The following is a 21,359-nucleotide window of genomic DNA, read 5'->3' on the forward strand; positions in this document are numbered from 1 at the left end:
AGGCAGCAGGAAGGAGCAGTGGAAGGAGCAGTGGAGGGAGCAGGAAGGAGCAGTGGAGGCAGCAGGAAGGAGCAGTGGAGGAGCAGTGGAGGGAGCAGTGGAGGCAGCAGGAGGGAGCAGGAGGGAGCAGAGGAAGGAGCAGTGGAGGCAGCAGGAGGGAGCAGTGGAGGGAGCAGGAAGGAGCAGTGGAGGAGCAGGAAGGAGCAGGAGGGAGCAGAGGAAGGAGCAGGAAGGAGCAGTGGAGGGAGCAGTGGAGGAGCCATGGAGGGAGCAGTGGAAGGAGCAGTGGAGGAAGCAGGAAGGAGCAGTGGAGGCAGCAGGAGGGAGCAGTGGAGGAGCAGGAAGGAGCAGTGGAGGCAGCAGGAAGGAGCAGGAGGGAGCAGTGGAGCAGCAGTGGAGGAGCAGTGGAGGCAGCAGGAAGGAGCAGGAGGGAGCAGGAAGGGAGCAGGAAGGAGCAGTGGAGGAGCAGGAAGGAGCAGTGGAGGGAGCAGGAAGGAGCAAGGGAGGAGCAGGAAGGAGCAGTGGAGGCAGCAGGAAGGAGCAGTGGAGGGAGGAGGAAGGAGCAGTGGAGGGAGCAGTGGAGGGAGCAGGAAGGAGCAGTGGAGGAGCAGGAAGGAGCAGTGGAGGCAGCAGGAAGGAGCAGTGGAAGGAGCAGTGGAGGGAGCAGGAAGGAGCAGTGGAGGCAGCAGGAAGGAACAGTGGAGGAGCAGTGGAGGGAGCAGGAGGGAGCAGTGGAGGCAGCAGGAGGGAGCAGTGGAGGGAGCAGGAGGGAGCAGAGGAAGGAGCAGTGGAGGCAGCAGGAGAGCGCAGTGGAGGGAGCAGGAAGGAGCAGTGGAGGAGCAGGAAGGAGCAGTGGAGGGAGCAGGAGGGAGCAGAGGAAGGAGCAGTGGAGGGAGCAGGAAGGAGCAGTGGAGGGAGCAGTGGAGGAGCCATGGAGGGAGCAGGAAGGAGCAGCGGAGGCAGCAGGAGGGAGCAGTGGAGGAGCAGGAAGGAGCAGTGGAGGCAGCAGGAAGAAGCAGTGGAGGAGCAGGAGGGAGCAGTGGAGGCAGCAGGAAGGAGCAGGAGGGAGCAGTGGAGGAGGCAGCAGGAAGGAGCAGTGGCGGAGGCAGCAGGAGGGTGCAGTGGAGGAGCAGCAGGAAGGAGCAGTGGAGGAGCAGTGGAGGAGCAGGAAGGAGCAGTGGAGGGAGCAGTGGAGGGAGCAGTGGGGGAGCAGTGGAGGGAGCAGTGGGGGAGCAGGAAGGGAGCAGGAAGGAGCAGTGGAGGGAGCAGGAAGGAGCAGTGGAGGCAGCAGGAAGGAGCAGTGGAGGGAGCAGTGGAGGGAGCAGGAAGGAGCAGTGGAGGAGCAGTGGAGGCAGCAGGAAGGAGCAGTGGAGGGAGGAGGAGGGAGCAGTGGAGGGAGCAGTGGAGGCAGCAGAAGGGAGCAGTGGAGGAGCAGGAAGGCGCAGTGGAGGGAGCACGGAGGAGCAGGAAGGAGCAGTGGAGGCAGCAGGAGGGAGCAGGAAGGAGCAGTGGAGGGAGCAGGAAGGAGCAGTGGAGGCAGCAGGAAGGAGCAGTGGAGGCAGCAGGAAGGAGCAGTGGAGGCAGCAGGAAGGAGCAGTGGAGGCAGCAGGAAGGAGCAGTGGAGGCAGCAGGAGGGAGCAGGAAGGAGCAGTGGAGGCAGCAGAAGGGAGCAGTGGAGGCAGCAGTGAAAGGAGCAGGAAGGAGCAGTGGAGGGAGCAGGAAGGAGCAGTGGAGGGAGCAGTGGAGGAGCAGGAAGGAGCAGTGGAGGAGCTGGAGGGAGCAGTGGAGGAGCAGGAAGTAGCAGTGGAAGGAGCAGTGGAGGCAGTGGAGGGAGCAGGAAGGAGCAGTGGAGGAGCAGTGGAGGCAGCAGGAGGGAGCAGTGGAGGAGCAGGAGGGAGCAGTCGAAGGAGCAGTGGAGGCAGCAGGAGGGAGCAGTGGAGGCAGCAGGAAGGAGCAGTGGAAGGAGCAGTGGAAGCAGGAGGAAGGAGCAGTGGAGGCAGCAGGAGGGAGCAGAGGAGGAGCAGTGGAGGGAGCAGGAGGGAGCAGTGGAGGCAGCAGGAAGGAGCAGTGGAAGGAGCAGTGGAGGCAGCAGGAAGGAGCAGTGGAAGGAGCAGTGGTGGCAGCAGGAAGGAGCAGTGGAGGCAGCAGGAAGGAGCAGTGGAGGAGCAGGAAGGAGCAATGGAGGGGGCAGAGGAAGGAGCAGTGGAGGGAGCAGGAAGGAGCAGTGCAGGGAGGAGCAGTGGAGGCAGCAGGAGGGAGCAGTGGAAGGAGGAGGGAGGAGCAGTGGAGGCAGCAGGAAGGAGCCATGGAGGGAGCAGTGGAGGAGCCATGGAGGGAGCAGTGGAGGAGCAGGAAGGAGCAGTGGAGGCAGCAGGAGGGAGCAGTGGAGGAGCAGGAGCAGGAAGGAGCAGTGGAGGCAGCAGGAAGAAGCAATGGAGGAGCAGGAGGGAGCAGTGGAGGAGGCAGCAGGAAGGAGCAGTGGAGGAGCAGTGGCGGAGCAGTGGAGGGAGCAGTGGAGGAGCAGGAAGGAGCAGTGGAGGGAGCAGGAAGGAGCAGTGGAGGGAGCAGGAAGGAGCAGTGGAGGAGCAGGAAGGAGCAGTGGAGGCAGCAGGAAGGAGCAGTGGAGGCAGCAGGAAGGAGCAGTGGAGGGAGGAGGAAGGAGCAGTGGAGGCAGCAGGAAGGAGCAGTGGAGGGAGGAGGAGGGAGCAGTGGAGGCAGCAGAAGGGAGCAGTAGAGGGGCAGTGGAGGAGCAGGAAGGCGCAGTGGTGGGAGCACGGAGGAGCAGGAAGGAGCAGTGGAGGGAGCAGGAAGGAGCAGTGGAGGGAGCAGGAAGGAGCAGTGGAGGCAGCAGGAAGGAGCAGTGGAGGCAGCAGGAAGGAGCAGTGGAGGCAGCAGGAAGGAGCAGTGGAGGCAGCAGGAAGGAGCAGTGGAGGCAGCAGGAGGGAGCAGGAAGGAGCAGTGGAGGGAGCAGAAGGGAGCAGTGGAGGAGCAGGAAGGAGCAGTGGAGGCAGCAGGAAGGAGCAGTGGAGGCAGCAGGAAGGAGCAGTGGAGGCAGCAGGAAGGAGCAGTGGAGGCAGCAGGAAGGAGCAGTGGAGGCAGCAGGAGGGAGCAGGAAGGAGCAGTGGAGGCAGCAGAAGGGAGCAGTGGAGGCAGCAGTGAAAGGAGCAGTGGAGAAGCAGTGGAGGAGCAGTGGAAGGAGCAGTGGAGGGAGCAGGAAGGAGCAGTGGAAGGAGCAGTGGAGGGAGCAGGAAGGAGCAGTGGAGGGAGCAGGAAGGAGCAGTGGAGGAGCAGGAAGGAGCAGTGGAGGCAGCAGGAGGGAGCAGTGGAGGCAGCAGGAGGGAGCAGTGGAGGCAGCAGGAGGGAGCAGTGGAGGCAGCAGGAGGGAGCAGTGGAGGAGCAGGAGGGAGCAGTCGAAGGAGCAGTGGGGGCAGCAGGAGGGAGCAGTGGAGGCAGCAGGAAGGAGCAGTGGAGGCAGCAGGAAGGAGCAGTGGAGGGAGCAGTGGAAGCAGGAGGAAGGAGCAGTGGAGGCAGCAGGAGGGAGCAGCGGAGGAGCAGCGGAGGAGCAGTGGAGGGAGCAGCGGAGGAGCAGTGGAAGGAGCAGTGGTGGCAGCAGGAAGGAGCAGTGGAGGAGCAGGAAGGAGCAGTGGAGGAGCAGGAAGGAGCAGTGGAGGGAGCAGGAAGGAGCAGTGGAGGCAGCAGGAGGGAGCAGGAAGGAGCAGTGGAGGCAGCAGGAAGGAGCAGTGGAGGCAGCAGGAAGGAGCAGGAAGGAGCAGTGGAGGCAGCAGGAGGGAGCAGGAAGGAGCAGTGGAGGCAGCAGAAGGGAGCAGTGGAGGCAGCAGTGAAAGGAGCAGTGGAGGGAGCAGGAAGGAGCAGTGGAGGGAGCAGGAAGGAGCAGTGGAAGGAGCAGTGGAGGAGCTGGAGGGAGCAGTGGAGGAGCAGTGGAGGGAGCAGGAAAGAGCAGAGGAAGGAGCAGTGGAGGCAGCAGGAAGGAGCAGTGGAGGCAGCAGGAAGGAGCAGTGGAGGGAGCAGGAAGGAGCAGTGGAGGCAGCAGGAGGGAGCAGTGGAGGAGCAGGAAGGAGCAGTGGAGGCAGCAGGAGGGAGCAGTGGAGGAGCAGGAGGGAGCAGTCGAAGGAGCAGTGGGGGCAGCAGGAGGGAGCAGTGGGGGCAGCAGGAGGGAGCAGTGGAGGCAGCAGGAAGGAGCAGTGGAGGGAGCAGTGGAAGCAGGAGGAAGGAGCAGTGGAGGCAGCAGGAGGGAGCAGTGGAGGCAGCAGGAAGGAGCAGTGGAGGGAGCAGTGGTGGCAGCAGGAGGGAGCAGTGGAGGCAGCAGGAAGGAGCAGTGGAGGCAGCAGGAGGGAGCAGTGGAGGCAGCAGGAAGGAGCAGTGGGGGAGCAGTGGAGGAAGCAGGGAGGAGCAGGAAGGAGCAGTGGAGGGAGCAGTGGAGGAGCGTGGAGGGAGCAGTGGAGGAGCAGGAGGGAGCAGTGGAGGGAGCAGGAAGGAGCAGTGGAGGGTGCAGGAAGGAGCAGTGGGGGAGCAGGAAGGAGCAGTGGAGGAGCAGGAAGGAGCAGTGGAGGCAGCAGGGAGGAGCAGGAAGGAGCAGTGGAGGGGGCAGAGGAAGGAGCAGTGGAGGGAGCAGGAAGGAGCAGTGCAGGGAGGAGCAGTGGAGGCAGCAGGAGGGAGCAGTGGAGGCAGCAGTGGAGGAGCAGTGGAGGAGCAGTGGAGGGAGCAGGAAGGAGCAGTGGAGGGAGCAGGAAGGAACAGTGGAGGGAGCAGGAAGGAGCAGTGGAGGAGCAGGAAGAAGAAGTGGAGGGTACAGGAAGGAGCTGTGGAGGGAGCAGGAAGGAGCAGTGGAGGCAGCAGGAGGGAGCAGGAAGGAGCAGTGGAGGGAGCACGAAGGAGCAGTGGAGGAGCAGTGGAGGCAGCAGAAGGGAGCAGTGGAGGAGCAGGAAGGAGCAGTGGAGGGAGCAGTGGAAGGAGCAGTGGAGGGAGCAGGAGGGAGCAGTGGAGGGAGCAGGAAGGAGCAGTGGGGGGAGCAGTGGAGGGAGCAGTGGAGGGAGCAGTGGAGGCAGCAGGAGGGAGCAGTGGAGGCAGCAGGAGGGAGCAGTGGAGGAGCAGGAAGGAGCAGGGAGGAGCAGGAGGGAGCAGGAAGGAGCAGTGGAGGGTGCAGGAAGGAGCAGTGGAGGGAGCAGGAAGGAGCAGTGGAGGGAGCAGGAAGAAGTAGTGGAGGGAGCAGTGGAGGAGCAGTGGAGGGAGCAGGAAGGGGCAGTAGGAAGGAGCAGTGGAGGAGCAGGAAGGAGCAGTGGAGGAGCAGGAAGGAGCAGTGGAGGGAGCAGGTAGGAGCAGTGGAGGGAGCAGGTAGGAGCAGTGGAGGGAGCAGGGAGGAGCAGTGGAGGGAGCAGTGGAGGGAGCAGGAAGGAGCAGTGGAGGGAGCAGGAAGAAGTAGTGGAGGGAGCAGTGGGGGCAGCAGGAAGGAGCAGTGGAGGGAGCAGTGGAGGAGCAGGAAGGAGCAGTGGAGGAGCAGTGAAGGAGCAGGAAGGAGCAGTGGAGGGAGCAGGAAGGGGCAGTAGGAAGGAGCAGTGGAGGAGCAGGAAGGAGCAGTGGAGGGAGCAGTGGAGGAGCAGGAAGGAGCAGTGGAGGGAGCAGGAAGGAGCAGTGGAGGGAGCAGGAAGGAGCAGTGGAGGGAGCAGGGAGGAGCAGTGGACGGAGCAGTGGAGGGAGCAGGAAGGAGCAGTGGAGGGAGCAGTGGAGGGAGCAGTGGAGGGAGCAGGAAGGAGCAGTGGAGGGAGCAGTGGAAGGAGCTGTGGAGGGAGCACTGGAGGCAGCAGGAAGGAGCAGTGGAGGGAGCAGTGAAGGAGCAGTGGAGGGAGCAGTGGAGGCAGCAGGAAGGAGCAGTGGAGGGAGCAGGAAAGAGCATTGGAGGAGCAGGAGGGAGCAGTGGAGGGAGCAGGAAGGAGCAGTGGAGGGAGCCGTGGAGGCAGCAGGAAGGAGCAGTGGAGGGAGCAGGAAGGAGCAGTGGAGGGAGCAGTGGAGGAGCAGTGGAGGGAGCAGGAAGGAGCAGTGGAGGGAGCCGTGGAGGCAGCAGGAAGGAGCAGGGAGGAGCAGTGAAGGAGCAGGAGGGAGCAGTGGAGGGGGCAGTGGAGGAGCAGGGAGGGAGCAGTGGAGGAGCAGTGGAGGCAGCAGGAAGGAGCAGGAGGGAGCAGTGGAGGGAGCAGTGGAGGCAGCAGGAAGGAGCAGTGGAGGGAGCAGGAAAGAGCAGTGGAAGGAGCAGTGGAGGGGGCTGTGGAGGCAGCAGGAGGGAGCAGTGGAGGGAGCAGTGGAGGGAGCAGGAAGGAGCAGTGGAGGGAGCAGAAGGGAGCAGTGGAGGCAGCAGGAGGGAGCAGTGGAGGAGCAGGAAGGAGCAGTGGGGGGAGCGTGAAGGAGTAGTGGAGGGAGCAGTGGAGGAGCAGTGGAGGCAGCAGGAGGGAGCAGTGGAGGAGCAGGAAGGAGCAGTGGAGGAGCAGGGAGGAGCAGGAAGGAGCAGTGGAGGGTGCAGGAAAGAGCAGTGGAGGGAGCAGGAAGAAGTAGTGGAGGGAGCAGTGGAGGCAGCAGGAAGGAGCAGTGGAGGGAGCAGTGGAGGAGCAGGAAGGAGCAGTGAAGGAGCAGGAAGGAGCAGTGGAGGGAGCAGGAAGGGGCAGTAGGGAGGAGCAGGAAGGAGCAGTGGAGGGAGCAGGAAGGAGCAGTGGAGGGAGCAGGAAGGAGCAGGAAGAAGTAGTGGAGGGAGCAGTGGAGGCAGCAGGAAGGAGCAGGAAGGAGCAGTGGAGGAGCAGGAAGGAGCAGTGGAGGGAGCAGGAAGGGGCAGTAGGAAGGAGCAGTGGAGGGAGCAGGGAGGAGCAGTGGACGGAGCAGGAAGGAGCAGTGGAGGGAGCAGTGGAGGGAGCAGTGGAGGGAGCAGTGGAGGCAGCAGGAAGGAGCAGTGGAGGAGCGGTGGAGGGAGCAGTGAAGGAGCAGTGGAGGCAGCAGGAAGGAGCAGTGGAGGAGCAGGAGGGAGCAGGACGGAGCAGTGGAGGGAGCCGTGGAGGCAGCAGGAAGGAGCAGTGGAGGAGCAGGAGGGAGCAGTGGAGGGAGCAGGAAGGAGCAGTGGAGGGAGCAGTGGAGGAGCAGTGGAGGGAGCAGGAAGGAGCAGTGGAGGGAGCCGTGGAGGCAGCAGGAAGGAGCAGGGAGGAGCAGTGAAGGAGCAGGAGGGAGCAGTGGAGGAGCAGTGGAGGGGGCAGTAGGAAGGAGCAGTGGAGGAGCAGGAGGGAGCAGTGGAGCGAGCAGTGGAGGCAGCAGGAAGGAGCAGGAGGGAGCAGTGGAGGGAGCAGTGGAGGCAGCAGGAAGGAGCAGTGGAGGGAGCTGTGGAGGCAGCAGGAAGGAGCAGTGGAGGGAGCAGTAGAGGGAGCAGGAAGGAGCAGTGGAGTGAGCAGGAGGGAGCAGTGGAGGAGCAGGAAGGGGCAGTGGAGGAGCTGGAGCGAGCAGTGGAGGGAGCAGTGGAGGGCAGTGGAAGGGGCAGTGGAAGGAGCAGTGGAGGAGCAGGAAGGAGCAGTGGAGGAGCAGGGAGGAGCAGTGGAGGCAGCAGGAAGGAGCAGTGGAGGGAGCAGGAAGGAGCAGTGGAGGAGCAGGAAGGAGCAGTGGAGGGAGCAGTGGAGGAGCAGGGAGGAGCAGGATGGAGCAGGAGGGAGCAGTGTAGGGAGCAGGAAGGAGCAGTGGAGGGAGCCGTGGAGGCAGCAGGAAGGAGCAGTGGAGGGAGCAATGGAGGAGCAGGAAGGAGCAGTGGAGGAGCAGGAGGGAGCAGTGGAGGAGCAGGAAGGAGCAGTGGAGGGAGGAGCAGTGGAGGGAGCAGGAAGGAGCAGTGGAGGGAGCAGTGGAGGAGCAGGAAGGAACAGTGGAGGGAGCAGTGGAGGGAGCAGTGGAGGGAGCAGTGGAGGGAGCAGTGGAGGGAGCAGTGGAGGGAGCAGTGGAGGGAGCAGTGGAGGCAGCAGTGGAGGCAGCAGGAAGGAGCAGTGGAGGGAGCAGTGGAGGAGCAGGAGGGAGCAGTGTAGGGAGCAGGAAGGAGCAGTGGAGGGAGCCGTGGAGGCAGCAGGAAGGAGCAGTGGAGGGAGCAATGGAGGAGCAGGAAGGAGCAGTGGAGGAGCAGGAGGGAGCAGTGGAGGAGCAGTGGAAGGAGCAGTGGAGGGAGCAGGAGGGAGCAGTGGAGGAGCAGGAAGGAGCAGTGGAGGGAGGAGCAGTGGAGGGAGCAGGAAGGAGCAGTGGAGGGAGCAGTGGAGGAGCAGGAAGGAACAGTGGAGGGAGCAGGAAGGAGCAGTGGAGGGAGCAGTGGAGGAGCAGGAAGGAGCAGTGGAGGCAGCAGGAAGGAGCAGTGGAGGGAGCAGTGGAGGAGCAGGAAGGAGCAGTGGAGGAGCAGGAAGGAGCAGTGGAGGAGCAGGAAGGAGCAGTGGAGGGAGCAGGAAGGAGCAGTGGAGGGAGCAGGAAGGAGCAGTGGAGGAGCAGGAGGGAGCAGTGGAGGAGCAGGAAGGAGCAGTGGAGGGAGCAGGAAGGAGCAGTGGAGGAGCAGGAAGGAGCAGTGGAGGGAGCAGGAAGGAGCAGTGGAGGGAGCAGTGGAGGCAGCAGGAAGGAGCAGTGGAGGGAGGAGGAGGGAGCAGTGGAGGCAGCAGAAGGGAGCAGTAGAGGGGCAGTGGAGGAGCAGGAAGGCGCAGTGGTGGGAGCACGGAGGAGCAGGAAGGAGCAGTGGAGGGAGCAGGGAGGAGCAGTGGAGGGAGCAGGAAGGAGCAGTGGAGGGAGCAGTGGAAGGAGCAGGAGGGAGCAGTGGAGGGAGCAGGAAGAAGTAGTGGAGGGAGCAGTGGAGGCAGCAGGAAGGAGCAGTGGAGGGAGCAGTGGAGGAGCAGGAAGGAGCAGTGGAGGAGCAGGAAGGAGCAGTGGAGGGAGCAGGAAGGGGCAGTAGGAAGGAGCAGTGGAGGAGCAGGAAGGAGCAGTGGAGGGAGCAGGAAGGAGCAGTGGAGGGAGCAGGAAGGAGCAGTGGAGGGAGCAGGGAGGAGCAGTGGACGGAGCAGTGGAGGGAGCAGGAAGGAGCAGTGGAGGGAGCAGTGGAAGGAGCAGTGGAGGGAGCAGTGGAGGGAGCAGTGGAGGGAGCAGTGGAGGGAGCAGTGGAGGGAGCAGTGGAAGGAGCAGTGGAGGGAGCAGGAAGGAGCAGTGGAGGGAGCAGTGAAGGAGCAGTGGAGGGAGCAGTGGAGGCAGCAGGAAGGAGCAGTGGAGGGAGCAGGAAAGAGCATTGGAGGAGCAGGAAGGAGCAGGAGGGAGCAGGAAGGAGCAGTGGAGGGAGCCGTGGAGGCAGCAGGAAGGAGCAGTGGAGGAGCAGGAGGGAGCAGTGGAGGGAGCAGGAAGGAGCAGTGGAGGGAGCAGTGGAGGGAGCAGGAAGGAGCAGTGGAGGGAGCCGTGGAGGCAGCAGGGAGGAGCAGTGAAGGAGCAGGAGGGAGCAGTGGAGGGGGCAGTAGGAAGGAGCAGTGGAGGAGCAGGAGGGAGCAGTGGAGGCAGCAGGAAGGAGCAGTGGAGGGAGCAGGAAAGAGCAGTGGAAGGAGCAGTGGAAGGAGCAGTGGAAGGAGCAGTGGAGGGAGCTGTGGAGGCAGCAGGAAGGAGCAGTGGAGGAGCAGGAGGGAGCAGTGGAGGGAGCAGGAAGGAGCAGTGGAGGGAGCAGTGGAGGCAGCAGGAGGGAGCAGTGGAGGAGCAGGAAGGAGCAGTGGAGGGAGCAGTGGAGGGAGCAGGAAGGAGCAGTGGGGGGAGCGTGAAGGAGTAGTGGAGGGAGCAGTGGAGGAGCAGTGGAGGCAGCAGGAGGGAGCAGTGGAGGAGCAGGAAGGAGCAGTGGAGGAGCAGGGAGGAGCAGGAAGGAGCAGTGGAGGGTGCAGGAAGGAGCAGTGGAGGGAGCAGGAAGAAGTAGTGGAGGGAGCAGTGGAGGCAGCAGGAAGGAGCAGTGGAGGGAGCAGTGGAGGAGCAGGAAGGAGCAGTGGAGGAGCAGTGAAGGAGCAGGAAGGAGCAGTGGAGGGAGCAGGAAGGGGCAGTAGGAAGGAGCAGTGGAGGAGCAGGAAGGAGCAGTGGAGGGAGCAGTGGAGGAGCAGGAAGGAGCAGTGGAGGGAGCAGGAAGGAGCAGGAAGAAGTAGTGGAGGGAGCAGTGGAGGCAGCAGGAAGGAGCAGTGGAGGGAGCAGTGGAGGAGCAGGAGGGAGCAGTGGAGGGAGCAGGAAGGAGCAGTGGAGGGAGCAGTGGAGGAGCAGTGGAGGGAGCCGTGGAGGCAGCAGGAAGGAGCAGGGAGGAGCAGTGAAGGAGCAGGAGGGAGCAGTGGAGGAGCAGTGGAGGGGGCAGTAGGAAGGAGCAGTGGAGGAGCAGGAGGGAGCAGTGGAGGAGCAGTGGAGCGAGCAGTGGAGGCAGCAGGAAGGAGCAGGAGGGAGCAGTGGAGGCAGCAGGAAGGAGCAGTGGAGGAGCAGTGGAGGGAGCTGTGGAGGCAGCAGGAAGGAGCAGTGGAGGAGCAGGAGGGAGCAGTGGAGTGATCAGTGGAGGGAGCAGTAGAGGGAGCAGGAAGGAGCAGTGGAGGGAGCAGGAAGGAGCAGTGGAGGGATCAGTGGAGGAGCAGTGGAGTGAGCAGGAGGGAGCAGTGGAGGAGCAGGAAGGAGCAGTGGAGGAGCAGGAGCGAGCAGTGGAGGGAGCAGTGGGGGAGCAGTGGAGGGCAGTGGAAGGGGCAGTGGAAGGAGCAGTGGAGGAGCAGGAAGGAGCAGTGGAGGAGCAGGAAGGAGCAGTGGAGGCAGCAGGAAGGAGCAGTGGAGGGAGCAGGAAGGAGCAGTGGAGGGAGCAGTGGAGGAGCAGGAAGGAGCAGTGGAGGGAGCAGTGGAGGAGCAGGATGGAGCAGGAGGGAGCAGTGTAGGGAGCAGGAAGGAGCAGTGGAGGGAGCCGTGGAGGCAGCAGGAAGGAGCAGTGGAGGGAGCAATGGAGGAGCAGGAAGGAGCAGTGGAGGAGCAGGAGGGAGCAGTGGAGGAGCAGGAAGGAGCAGTGGAGGGAGGAGCAGTGGAGGGAGCAGGAAGGAGCAGTGGAGGGAGCAGTGGAGGAGCAGGAAGGAACAGTGGAGGGAGCAGTGGAGGGAGCAGTGGAGGCAGCAGGAAGGAGCAGTGGAGGGAGCAGTGGAGGAGCAGGAGGGAGCAGTGTAGGGAGCAGTGGAGGGAGCCGTGGAGGCAGCAGGAAGGAGCAGTGGAGGGAGCAATGGAGGAGCAGGAAGGAGCAGTGGAGGAGCAGGAGGGAGCAGTGGAGGGAGCAGGAAGGAGCAGTGGAGGGAGCAGGAAGGAGCAGTGGAGGGAGCAGGAGGGAGCAGTGGAGGAGCAGGAAGGAGCAGTGGAGGGAGGAGCAGTGGAGGGAGCAGGAAGGAGCAGTGGAGGGAGCAGTGGAGGAGCAGGAAGGAGCAGGAAGGAACAGTGGAGGGAGCAGTGGAGGGAGCAGTGGAGGGAGCAGTGGAGGGAGCAGTGGAGGGAGCAGTGGAGGGAGCAGTGGAGGGAGCAGTGGAGGAGCAGTGGAGGGAGGAGCAGTGGAGGGAGCAGGAAGGAGCAGTGGAGGGAGCAGTGGAGGAGCAGTGGAGGGAGCAGTGGAGGGAGCAGTGGAGGGAGCAGGAAGGAGCAGTGGAGGGAGCAGTGGAGGAGCAGGAGGGAGCAGTGTAGGGAGCAGGAAGGAGCAGTGGAGGGAGCCGTGGAGGCAGCAGGAAGGAGCAGTGGAGGGAGCAATGGAGGAGCAGGAAGGAGCAGGAGGGAGCAGTGGAGGAGCAGTGGAGGGAGCAGGAAGGAGCAGTGGAGGGAGCAGGAGGGAGCAGTGGAGGAGCAGGAAGGAGCAGTGGAGGGAGGAGCAGTGGAGGGAGCAGGAAGGAGCAGTGGAGGGAGCAGTGGAGGGAGCAGGAAGGAGCAGTGGAGGGAGCAGGAAGGAGCAGTGGAGGGAGCAGGAAGGAGCAGTGGAGGAGCAGGAAGGAGCAGTGGAGGAGCAGGAAGGAGCTGGAAGGAGCAGGTGAATTGAGCTGTGGTTTGGATTTGTTTCCCAGGCCGTCTGTCAGCTGCTGATTCACATGCGCCACCCTGAGGTTTACCAGCACCTGGGGGTGGTGCCGCCGAGAGGATTCCTCTTACACGGACCCCCAGGCTGTGGGAAGACACTGTTGGCACAGGCCATCGTTGGGGTAAGAGGCAGAAAGAAGAACCCATTACTACACTCTGTGAGGCTGACGCTGTTGGGTGGGGGGGGTGACCCTGCTGAGGGGGGGGTGACCCTGCTGAGGGGGTGGTGACCCTGTGGGGGTGGTGACCCTGTGGGGGTGGTGACCCTGTGGGGGGGGGGCTGACCCTGCGGGGGTGGTGACCCGGTGGGGGGGGGGCTGACCCTGCGGAGGGGGTGGTGACCCTGTGGGGGTGGTGACCCTGTGGGGGTGGTGACCCTGTGGGGGTGGTGACCCTGTGGGGGGGCTGACCCTGTGGGGGGGGGGCTGACCCTGCGGAGGGGGTGGTGACCCTGTGGGGGTGGTGACCCTGTGGGGGTGGTGACCCTGTGGGGGTGGTGACCCTGCTGAGGGGGGGCTGACCCTGCTGAGGGGGGGCTGACCCTGTGGGGGTGGTGACCCTGCTGAGGGGGTGGTGACCCTGCTGAGGGGGTGGTGACCCTGCGGAGGGGGTGGTGACCCTGCGGAGGGGGTGGTGACCCTGTGGGGGTGGTGACCCTGTGGTGGTGGTGACCCTGTGGGGGTGGTGACCCTGCTGAGGGGGGGCTGACCCTGTGGGGGTGGTGGCCCTGTGGGGGTGGTGACCCTGTGGGGGTGGTGACCCTGCTGAGGGGGGGCTGACCCTGTGGGGGTGGTGGCCCTGTGGAGGGGGGGCTGACCCTGTGGGGGTGGTGGCCCTGTGGAGGGGGGCTGATCCTGTGGGGGTGGTGACCCTGCGGAGGTGGTGACCCTGCTGAGGGGGGGCTGACCCTGTGGGGGTGGTGACCCTGCGGAGGGGGGGCTGACCCTGCTGAGGGGGGGCTGACCCTGTGGGGGTGGTGGCCCTGTGGAGGGGGGGCTGATCCTGTGGGGGTGGTGACCCTGCGGAGGGGGGGGTGATCCTGTGGGGGTGGTGACCCTGTGGGGGGGGTGACCCTGCTGAGGGGGGGGTGACCCTGCTGAGGGGGTGGTGACCCTGTGGGGGTGGTGACCCTGTGGGGGTGGTGACCCTGTGGGGGGGGGGGGCTGACCCTGCGGGGGTGGTGACCCGGTGGGGGGGGGGCTGACCCTGCGGAGGGGGTGGTGACCCTGTGGGGGTGGTGACCCTGTGGGGGTGGTGACCCTGTGGGGGTGGTGACCCTGTGGGGGTGGTGACCCTGTGGGGGGGCTGACCCTGTGGGGGGGGGGCTGACCCTGCGGAGGGGGTGGTGACCCTGTGGGGGTGGTGACCCTGTGGGGGTGGTGACCCTGTGGGGGTGGTGACCCTGTGGGGGTGGTGACCCTGCTGAGGGGGGGCTGACCCTGCTGAGGGGGGGCTGACCCTGTGGGGGTGGTGACCCTGCTGAGGGGGGGCTGACCCTGCGGAGGGGGTGGTGACCCTGCGGAGGTGGTGACCCTGCTGAGGGGGGGCTGACCCTGTGGGGGTGGTGACCCTGCGGAGGGGGGGCTGACCCTGCTGAGGGGGGGCTGACCCTGTGGGGGTGGTGGCCCTGTGGAGGGGGGGCTGATCCTGTGGGGGTGGTGACCCTGCGGAGGGGGGGGTGATCCTGTGGGGGTGGTGACCCTGTGGGGGGGCTGACCCTGCGGAGGGGGGGCTGACCCTGCGGAGGGGGGCTGACCCTGCGGGGGTGGTGACCCTGCGGAGGTGGTGACCCTGCTGAGGGGGGGCTGATCCTGTGGGGGTGGTGACCCTGCGGAGGGGGGGGGGGCTGACCCTGTGGGGGTGGTGACCCTGCGGAGGGGGGGGTGATCCTGTGGGGGTGGTGACCCTGTGGGGGGGCTGACCCTGAGGGGGTGGTGACCCTGCTGAGGGGGGGCTGACCCTGCTGAGGGGGGCTGGCCCTGTGGGGGTGGTGACCCTGCTGAGGGGGGGGCTGACCCTGTGGGGGTGGTGACCCTGCTGAGGGGGGCTGGCCCTGTGGGGGTGGTGACCCTGCTGAGGGGGGGGCTGACCCTGTGGGGGTGGTGACCCTGCTGAGGGGGGGCTGACCCTGCGGAGGGGGGCTGGCCCTGTGGGGGTGGTGACCCTGCGGAGGGGGGGGGCTGACCCTGTGGGGGTGGTGACCCTGCTGAGGGGGGGCTGACCCTGCGGAGGGGGGCTGGCCCTGTGGGGGTGGTGACCCTGTGGGGGTGGTGACCCTGCTGAGGGGGGGGCTGACCCTGCGGAGGGGGGCTGGCCCTGTGGGGGTGGTGACCCTGCGGAGGGGGGGGGTGTGGCTGACCCTGTGGGGGTGGTGACCCTGCGGGGGTGGTGACCCTGCGGGGGTGGTGACCCTGCGGAGGGGGGGGGGCTGACCCTGTGGGGGTGGTGACCCTGCGGGGGTGGTGACCCTGCTGAGGGGGGGCTGACCCTGCGGGGGTGGTGACCCGGTGGGGGGGGGGCTGACCCTGCGGAGGGGGTGACCCTGTGGGGGTGGTGACCCTGTGGGGGTGGTGACCCTGCGGGGGGGGGGCTGACCCTGTGGGGGGTGGTGACCCTGCGGAGGGGGGGGGCTGACCCTGCGGGGGTGGTGACCCTGCGGAGGTGGTGACCCTGCTGAGGGGGGGCTGACCCTGTGGGGGTGGTGACCCTGCTGAGGGGGGCTGGCCCTGTGGGGGTGGTGACCCTGCTGAGGGGGGGGCTGACCCTGTGGGGGTGGTGACCCTGCTGAGGGGGGGCTGACCCTGCGGAGGGGGGCTGGCCCTGTGGGGGTGGTGACCCTGCTGAGGGGGGGCTGACCCTGCGGAGGGGGGCTGGCCCTGTGGGGGTGGTGACCCTGCTGAGGGGGGGCTGACCCTGTGGGGGTGGTGACCCTGCTGAGGGGGGCTGGCCCTGTGGGGGTGGTGACCCTGCTGAGGGGGGGGCTGACCCTGTGGGGGTGGTGACCCTGCTGAGGGGGGGCTGACCCTGCGGAGGGGGGCTGGCCCTGTGGGGGTGGTGACCCTGCGGAGGGGGGGGGCTGACCCTGTGGGGGTGGTGACCCTGCTGAGGGGGGGCTGACCCTGCGGAGGGGGGCTGGCCCTGTGGGGGTGGTGACCCTGTGGGGGTGGTGACCCTGCTGAGGGGGGGGCTGACCCTGCGGAGGGGGGCTGGCCCTGTGGGGGTGGTGACCCTGCGGAGGGGGGGGGTGTGGCTGACCCTGTGGGGGTGGTGACCCTGCGGAGGGGGGGGGGCTGACCCTGTGGGGGTGGTGACCCTGCTGAGGGGGGGCTGACCCTGCGGAGGGGGGCTGGCCCTGTGGGGGTGGTGACCCTGCTGAGGGGGGGCTGACCCTGCGGAGGGGGGCTGGCCCTGTGGGGGTGGTGACCCTGCGGAGGGGGGGGTGTGGCTGACCCTGTGGGGGTGGTGACCCTGCGGAGGGGGGGGGTGTGGCTGACCCTGTGGGGGTGGTGACCCTGCGGAGGGGGGGGGTGTGGCTGACCCTGTGGGGGTGGTGACCCTGCGGAGGGGGGGGGTGTGGCTGACCCTGTGGGGGTGGTGACCCTGCGGAGGGGGGGGGGCTGACCCTGTGGGGGTGGTGACCCTGCGGAGGGGGGGGGGCTGACCCTGTGGGGGTGGTGACCCTGCGGAGGGGGGGGGGCTGACCCTGCGGGGGTGGTGACCCTGCGGAGGGGGGGGGTGTGGCTGACCCTGTGGGGGTGGTGACCCTGCGGAGGGTGGGGGGCTGACCCTGTGGGGGTGGTGACCCTGCTGAGGGGGGGCTGACCCTGTGGGGGTGGTGACCCTGCTGAGGGGGGGCTGACCCTGTGGGGGTGGTGACCCTGCGGAGGGGGGGGGCTGACCCTGTGGGGGTGGTGACCCTGCTGAGGGGGGGCTGACCCTGCTGAGGGGGGGCTGACCCTGCAGAGGGGGTGACCCTGTGGGGTGTGGCTGACCCTGTGGGGGTGGTGACCCTGCGGAGGGTGGGGGGCTGACCCTGTGGGGGTGGTGACCCTGCTGAGGGGGGGCTGACCCTGTGGGGGTGGTGACCCTGCGGAGGGGGGGCTGACCCTGCTGAGGGGGGGCTGACCCTGTGGGGGTGGTGACCCTGCTGAGGGGGGGCTGACCCTGTGGGGGTGGTGACCCTGCGGAGGGGGGGGGGCTGACCCTGTGGGGGTGGTGACCCTGCGGGGGTGGTGACCCTGCGGAGGTGGTGACCCTGCGGAGGGGGGGGGGCTGACCCTGTGGGGGTGGTGACCCTGCGGGGGTGGTGACCCTGCGGAGGGGGGGGGGCTGACCCTGTGGGGGTGGTGACCCTGCGGGGGTGGTGACCCTGCGGAGGGGGGGGGGCTGACCCTGTGGGGGTGGTGACCCTGCTGAGGGGGGGCTGACCCTGCGGGGGTGGTGACCCTGCTGAGGGGGGGCTGACCCTGCAGAGGGGGTGACCCTGTGGGGGTGGTGACCCTGCGGGGGTGGTGACCCTGCTGAGGGGGGGCTGACCCTGCGGAGGGGGGCTGGCCCTGTGGGGGTGGTGACCCTGCTGAGGGGGGGCTGACCCTGCGGAGGGGGGCTGGCCCTGTGGGGGTGGTGACCCTGCGGAGGGGGGGGGTGTGGCTGACCCTGTGGGGGTGGTGACCCTGCTGAGGGGGGGCTGACCCTGCGGAGGGGGGCTGGCCCTGTGGGGGTGGTGACCCTGCGGAGGGGGGGGGGTGTGGCTGACCCTGTGGGGGTGGTGACCCTGCGGAGGGGGGGGGTGTGGCTGACCCTGTGGGGGTGGTGACCCTGCTGAGGGGGGGCTGACCCTGCGGAGGGGGGCTGGCCCTGTGGGGGTGGTGACCCTGCTGAGGGGGGGCTGACCCTGCGGAGGGGGGCTGGCCCTGTGGGGGTGGTGACCCTGCGGAGGGGGTGACCCTGCGGAGGGGGGGGGGCTGACCCTGTGGGGGTGGTGACCCTGCTGAGGGGGGGCTGACCCTGCGGGGGTGGTGACCCTGCTGAGGGGGGGCTGACCCTGCAGAGGGGGTGACCCTGTGGGGGTGGTGACCCTGCGGGGGTGGTGACCCTGCTGAGGGGGGGCTGACCCTGCGGAGGGGGGCTGGCCCTGTGGGGGTGGTGACCCTGCTGAGGGGGGGCTGACCCTGCGGAGGGGGGCTGGCCCTGTGGGGGTGGTGACCCTGCGGAGGGGGGGGGTGTGGCTGACCCTGTGGGGGTGGTGACCCTGCTGAGGGGGGGCTGACCCTGCGGAGGGGGGCTGGCCCTGTGGGGGTGGTGACCCTGCGGAGGGGGGGGGGTGTGGCTGACCCTGTGGGGGTGGTGACCCTGCGGAGGGGGGGGGTGTGGCTGACCCTGTGGGGGTGGTGACCCTGCGGAGGGGGGGGGTGTGGCTGACCCTGTGGGGGTGGTGACCCTGCTGAGGGGGGGCTGACCCTGCGGAGGGGGGCTGGCCCTGTGGGGGTGGTGACCCTGCTGAGGGGGGGCTGACCCTGCGGAGGGGGGCTGGCCCTGTGGGGGTGGTGACCCTGCGGAGGGGGGGGGTGTGGCTGACCCTGTGGGGGTGGTGACCCTGCGGAGGGGGGGGGTGTGGCTGACCCTGTGGGGGTGGTGACCCTGCGGAGGGGGGGGGTGTGGCTGACCCTGTGGGGGTGGTGACCCTGCGGAGGGGGGGGGGTGTGGCTGACCCTGTGGGGGTGGTGACCCTGCGGAGGGGGGGGGGCTGACCCTGTGGGGGTGGTGACCCTGCGGAGGGGGGGGGGCTGACCCTGTGGGGGTGGTGACCCTGCGGAGGGGGGGGGGCTGACCCTGCGGGGGTGGTGACCCTGCGGAGGGGGGGGGTGTGGCTGACCCTGTGGGGGTGGTGACCCTGCGGAGGGTGGGGGGCTGACCCTGTGGGGGTGGTGACCCTGCTGAGGGGGGGCTGACCCTGTGGGGGTGGTGACCCTGCGGGGGGGCTGACCCTGTGGGGGTGGTGACCCTGCTGAGGGGGGGCTGACCCTGTGGGGGTGGTGACCCTGCGGAGGGGGGGGGGCTGACCCTGTGGGGGTGGTGACCCTGCGGGGGTGGTGACCCTGCGGAGGTGGTGACCCTGCGGAGGGGGGGGGGCTGACCCTGTGGGGGTGGTGACCCTGCGGGGGTGGTGACCCTGCGGAGGGGGGGGGGGCTGACCCTGTGGGGGTGGTGACCCTGCTGAGGGGGGGCTGACCCTGCGGGGGTGGTGACCCTGCTGAGGGGGGGCTGACCCTGCAGAGGGGGTGACCCTGTGGGGGTGGTGACCCTGCGGGGGTGGTGACCCTGCGGAGGGGGGGGGGCTGACCCTGCGGGGGTGGTGACCCTGCGGGGGGGGGGCTGACCCTGTGGGGGGTGGTGACCCTGCGGAGGGGGGGGGCTGACCCTGCGGGGGTGGTGACCCTGCGGGGGTGGTGACCCTGTGGGGGGGGGTTACTCTGGGGGGGGAATTTACATCTTTTGCTGGTGTTTGAAGCGGATGTGCTGCCCTGCAGGAGCTGGAGCTGCCCATGCTGAAAGTCGCTGCTCCCGAGATTGTGTCGGGCGTGTCTGGAGACTCGGAGCACAAACTGCGGCAGCTATTTGAAGAGGCTGTGGTGAGTTCTTTTGATTCTTTCAGAATGTGGACATTGCCGACAAGGCTCGCACCTTTCCATTGCTCATCCCAGGGGACTGCACATTCCCGCTTACCTCCTGGCATCCCGATCCTTTCATATTCCAAGTGGAAATCCATTCCATATCCCAATAATCCACACTGATGGAAGAGTCAGGCTAGTCCTGTCCTGTTTGTGGCCCCCCCTTTGTCTCCCGTAACCCCTTCTCCCCTCACACTCGCTCGCTCCCTTCTGCTCGCTCTCCTCTCACACTCGCTAGCTCCCTTCTGCTCGCTCTCCTCTCACACTCGCTAGCTCCCTTCTGCTCGCTCTCCCCTCACACTCGCTAGCTCCCTTCTGCTCGCTCTCCCCTCACACTCGCTAGCTCCCTTCTGCTCGCTCTCCCCTCACACTCGCTAGCTCCCTTCTGCTCGCTCTCCTCTCACACTCGCTAGCTCCCTTCTGCTCGCTCTCCTCTCACACTCGCTAGCTCCCTTCTGCTCGCTCTCCTCTCACACTCGCTAGCTCCCTTCTGCTCGCTCTCCACTCACACTCGCTAGCTCCCTTCTGCTCGCTCTCCCCTCACACTCGCTAGCTCCCTTCTGCTCGCTCTCCTCTCTCACTCGCTAGCTCCCTTCTGCTCGCTCTCCTCACACTCGCTAGCTCCCTTCTGCTCGCTCTCCCCTCACACTCGCTAGCTCCCTTCTGCTCGCTCTCCTCTCACACTCGCTATCTCCCTTCTGCTCACTCTCCCCTCACTCGCTAGGTCCCTTCTGCTCGCTCTCCCCTCACACTCGCTAGCTCCCTACTGCTCGCTCTCCTCTCACACTCGCTAGCTCCCTTCTGCTCGCTCACCCCTCACACTCGCTAGCTCCCTTCTGCTCGCTCTCCCCTCACATTCGCTAGCTCCCTTCTGCTCGCTCTCCTCACACTCGCTAGCTCCCTTCTGCTCGCTCTCCTCACACTCGCTAGCTCCCTTCTGCTCGCTCTCCTCTCACACTCACTATCTCCCTTCTGCTCGCTCCCCCCTCACTCGCTAGCTCCCTTCTGCTCGCTCCCTTCTGCTCGCTCTCCCCTCACACTCGCTATCTCCCTTCTGCTCGCTCTCCCCTGACACTCGCTGGCTCCCTTCTGCTCGCTCCCTTCTGCTCGCTCTCCCCTCACACTCGCTAGCTCCCTTCTGCTCGCTCCCTTCTGCTCGCTCTCCCCACACACTCGCTATCTCCCTTCTGCTCGCTCTCCCCTCACACTCGCTAGCTCCCTTCTGCTCGCTCTCCCCTCACACTCGCTATCTCCCTTCTGCTCGCTCTCCCCTCACACTCGCTAGCTCCCTTCTGCTCGCTCTCCCCTCACACTCGCTAGCTCCCTTCTGCTCGCTCTCCCCTCACACTCGCTATCTCCCTTCTGCTCGCTCTCCCCTCACACTCGCCAGCTCCCTTCTGCTCGCTCTCCCCTCACTCGCTAGCTCCCTTTTGCTCGCTCTCCCCTCACACTCGCTAGCTCCCTTCTGCTCGCTCTCCCCTCACACTCGCTAGCTCCCTTCTGCTCGCTCTACTCTCACACTCGCTAGCTCCCTTCTGCTCGCTCTCCCCTCACACTCGCTAGCTCCCTTCTGCTCGCTCTCCTCTCACACTCGCTCGCTCCGTTCTGCTCGCTATCCTCTCACACTCGCTAGCTCCCTTCTGCTCGCTCTCCCCTCACACTCGCTAGCTCCCTCCTGCTCACTCTCCCCTCACACTCGCTACCTCCCTTCTGCTCGCTCTCCTCTCACACTCGCTAGCTCCCTTCTGCTCGCTCTCCCTTCTGCTCGCTCTCCCTTCTGCTCGCTCTCCCTTCACACTCGCTAGCTCCCTTCTGCTCGCTCTCCCCTCACACTCGCTAGCTCCCTTCTGCTCGCACTCCCCTCACACTCGCTCGCTCTCCTCTCTCACTCGCTAGCTCCCTTCTGCTCGCTCTCCCCTCACACTCGCTAGCTCCCTTCTGCTCGCTCTCCCCTCACACTCGCTAGCTCCCTTCTGCTCGCACTCCCCTCACACTCGCTAGCTCCCTTCTGCTCGCTCTCCCCTCACACTCGCTAGCTCCCTTCTGCTCGCACTCCCCTCACACTCGCTAGCTCCCTTCTGCTCGCTCTCCTCTCACACTCGCTAGCTCCCTTCTGCTCGCTCTCCTCTCACACTCGCTAGCTCCCTTCTGCTCGCTCTCCCCTCACACTCGCTAGCTCCCTTCTGCTCGCTCTCCTCTCACACTCGCTAGCTCCCTTCTGCTCGCTCTCCTCTCACACTCGCTAGCTCCCTTCTGCTCGCTCTCCCTTCACACTCGCTAGCTCCCTTCTGCTCGCTCTCCCCTCACACTCGCTAGCTCCCTTCTGCTCGCACTCCCCTCACACTCGCTAGCTCCCTTCTGCTCGCTCTCCTCTCACACTCGCTAGCTCCCTTCTGCTCGCTCTCCCCTCACACTCGCTAGCTCCCTTCTGCTCGCTCTCCCCTCACACTCGCTAGCTCCCTTCTGCTCGCTCTCCCCTCACACTCGCTAGCTCCCTTCTGCTCGCTCTCCTCTCACACTCGCTAGCTCCCTTCTGCACGCTCTCCTCTCACACTCGCTAACTCCCTTTTGATCGCTCTCCCCTCACTCGCTAGGTCCCTTCTG

The 21,359-nt window shown here is 66.8% G+C and overlaps 1 protein-coding gene across 1 annotated transcript in view; it reads left to right on the forward strand.

The window, feature by feature from the left end:
- The window catches only part of nvl (nuclear VCP like), a 368,828-nt gene that overhangs the window by 109,746 nt on the left and 237,723 nt on the right, over positions 1–21,359 (forward strand). Inside the window, exons 7-8 of the mRNA XM_072500597.1 lie at positions 12,072–12,206; positions 18,615–18,716. Coding sequence (XP_072356698.1) covers positions 12,072–12,206; positions 18,615–18,716 — 237 coding nt within the window. The remainder of the gene's footprint in view (positions 1–12,071; positions 12,207–18,614; positions 18,717–21,359) is intronic.

The sequence above is a fragment of the Scyliorhinus torazame genome, chromosome 4, assembly GCF_047496885.1.
Source record: "Scyliorhinus torazame isolate Kashiwa2021f chromosome 4, sScyTor2.1, whole genome shotgun sequence".
In the NCBI taxonomy this organism is placed as follows: Eukaryota; Metazoa; Chordata; class Chondrichthyes; order Carcharhiniformes; family Scyliorhinidae; genus Scyliorhinus; species Scyliorhinus torazame.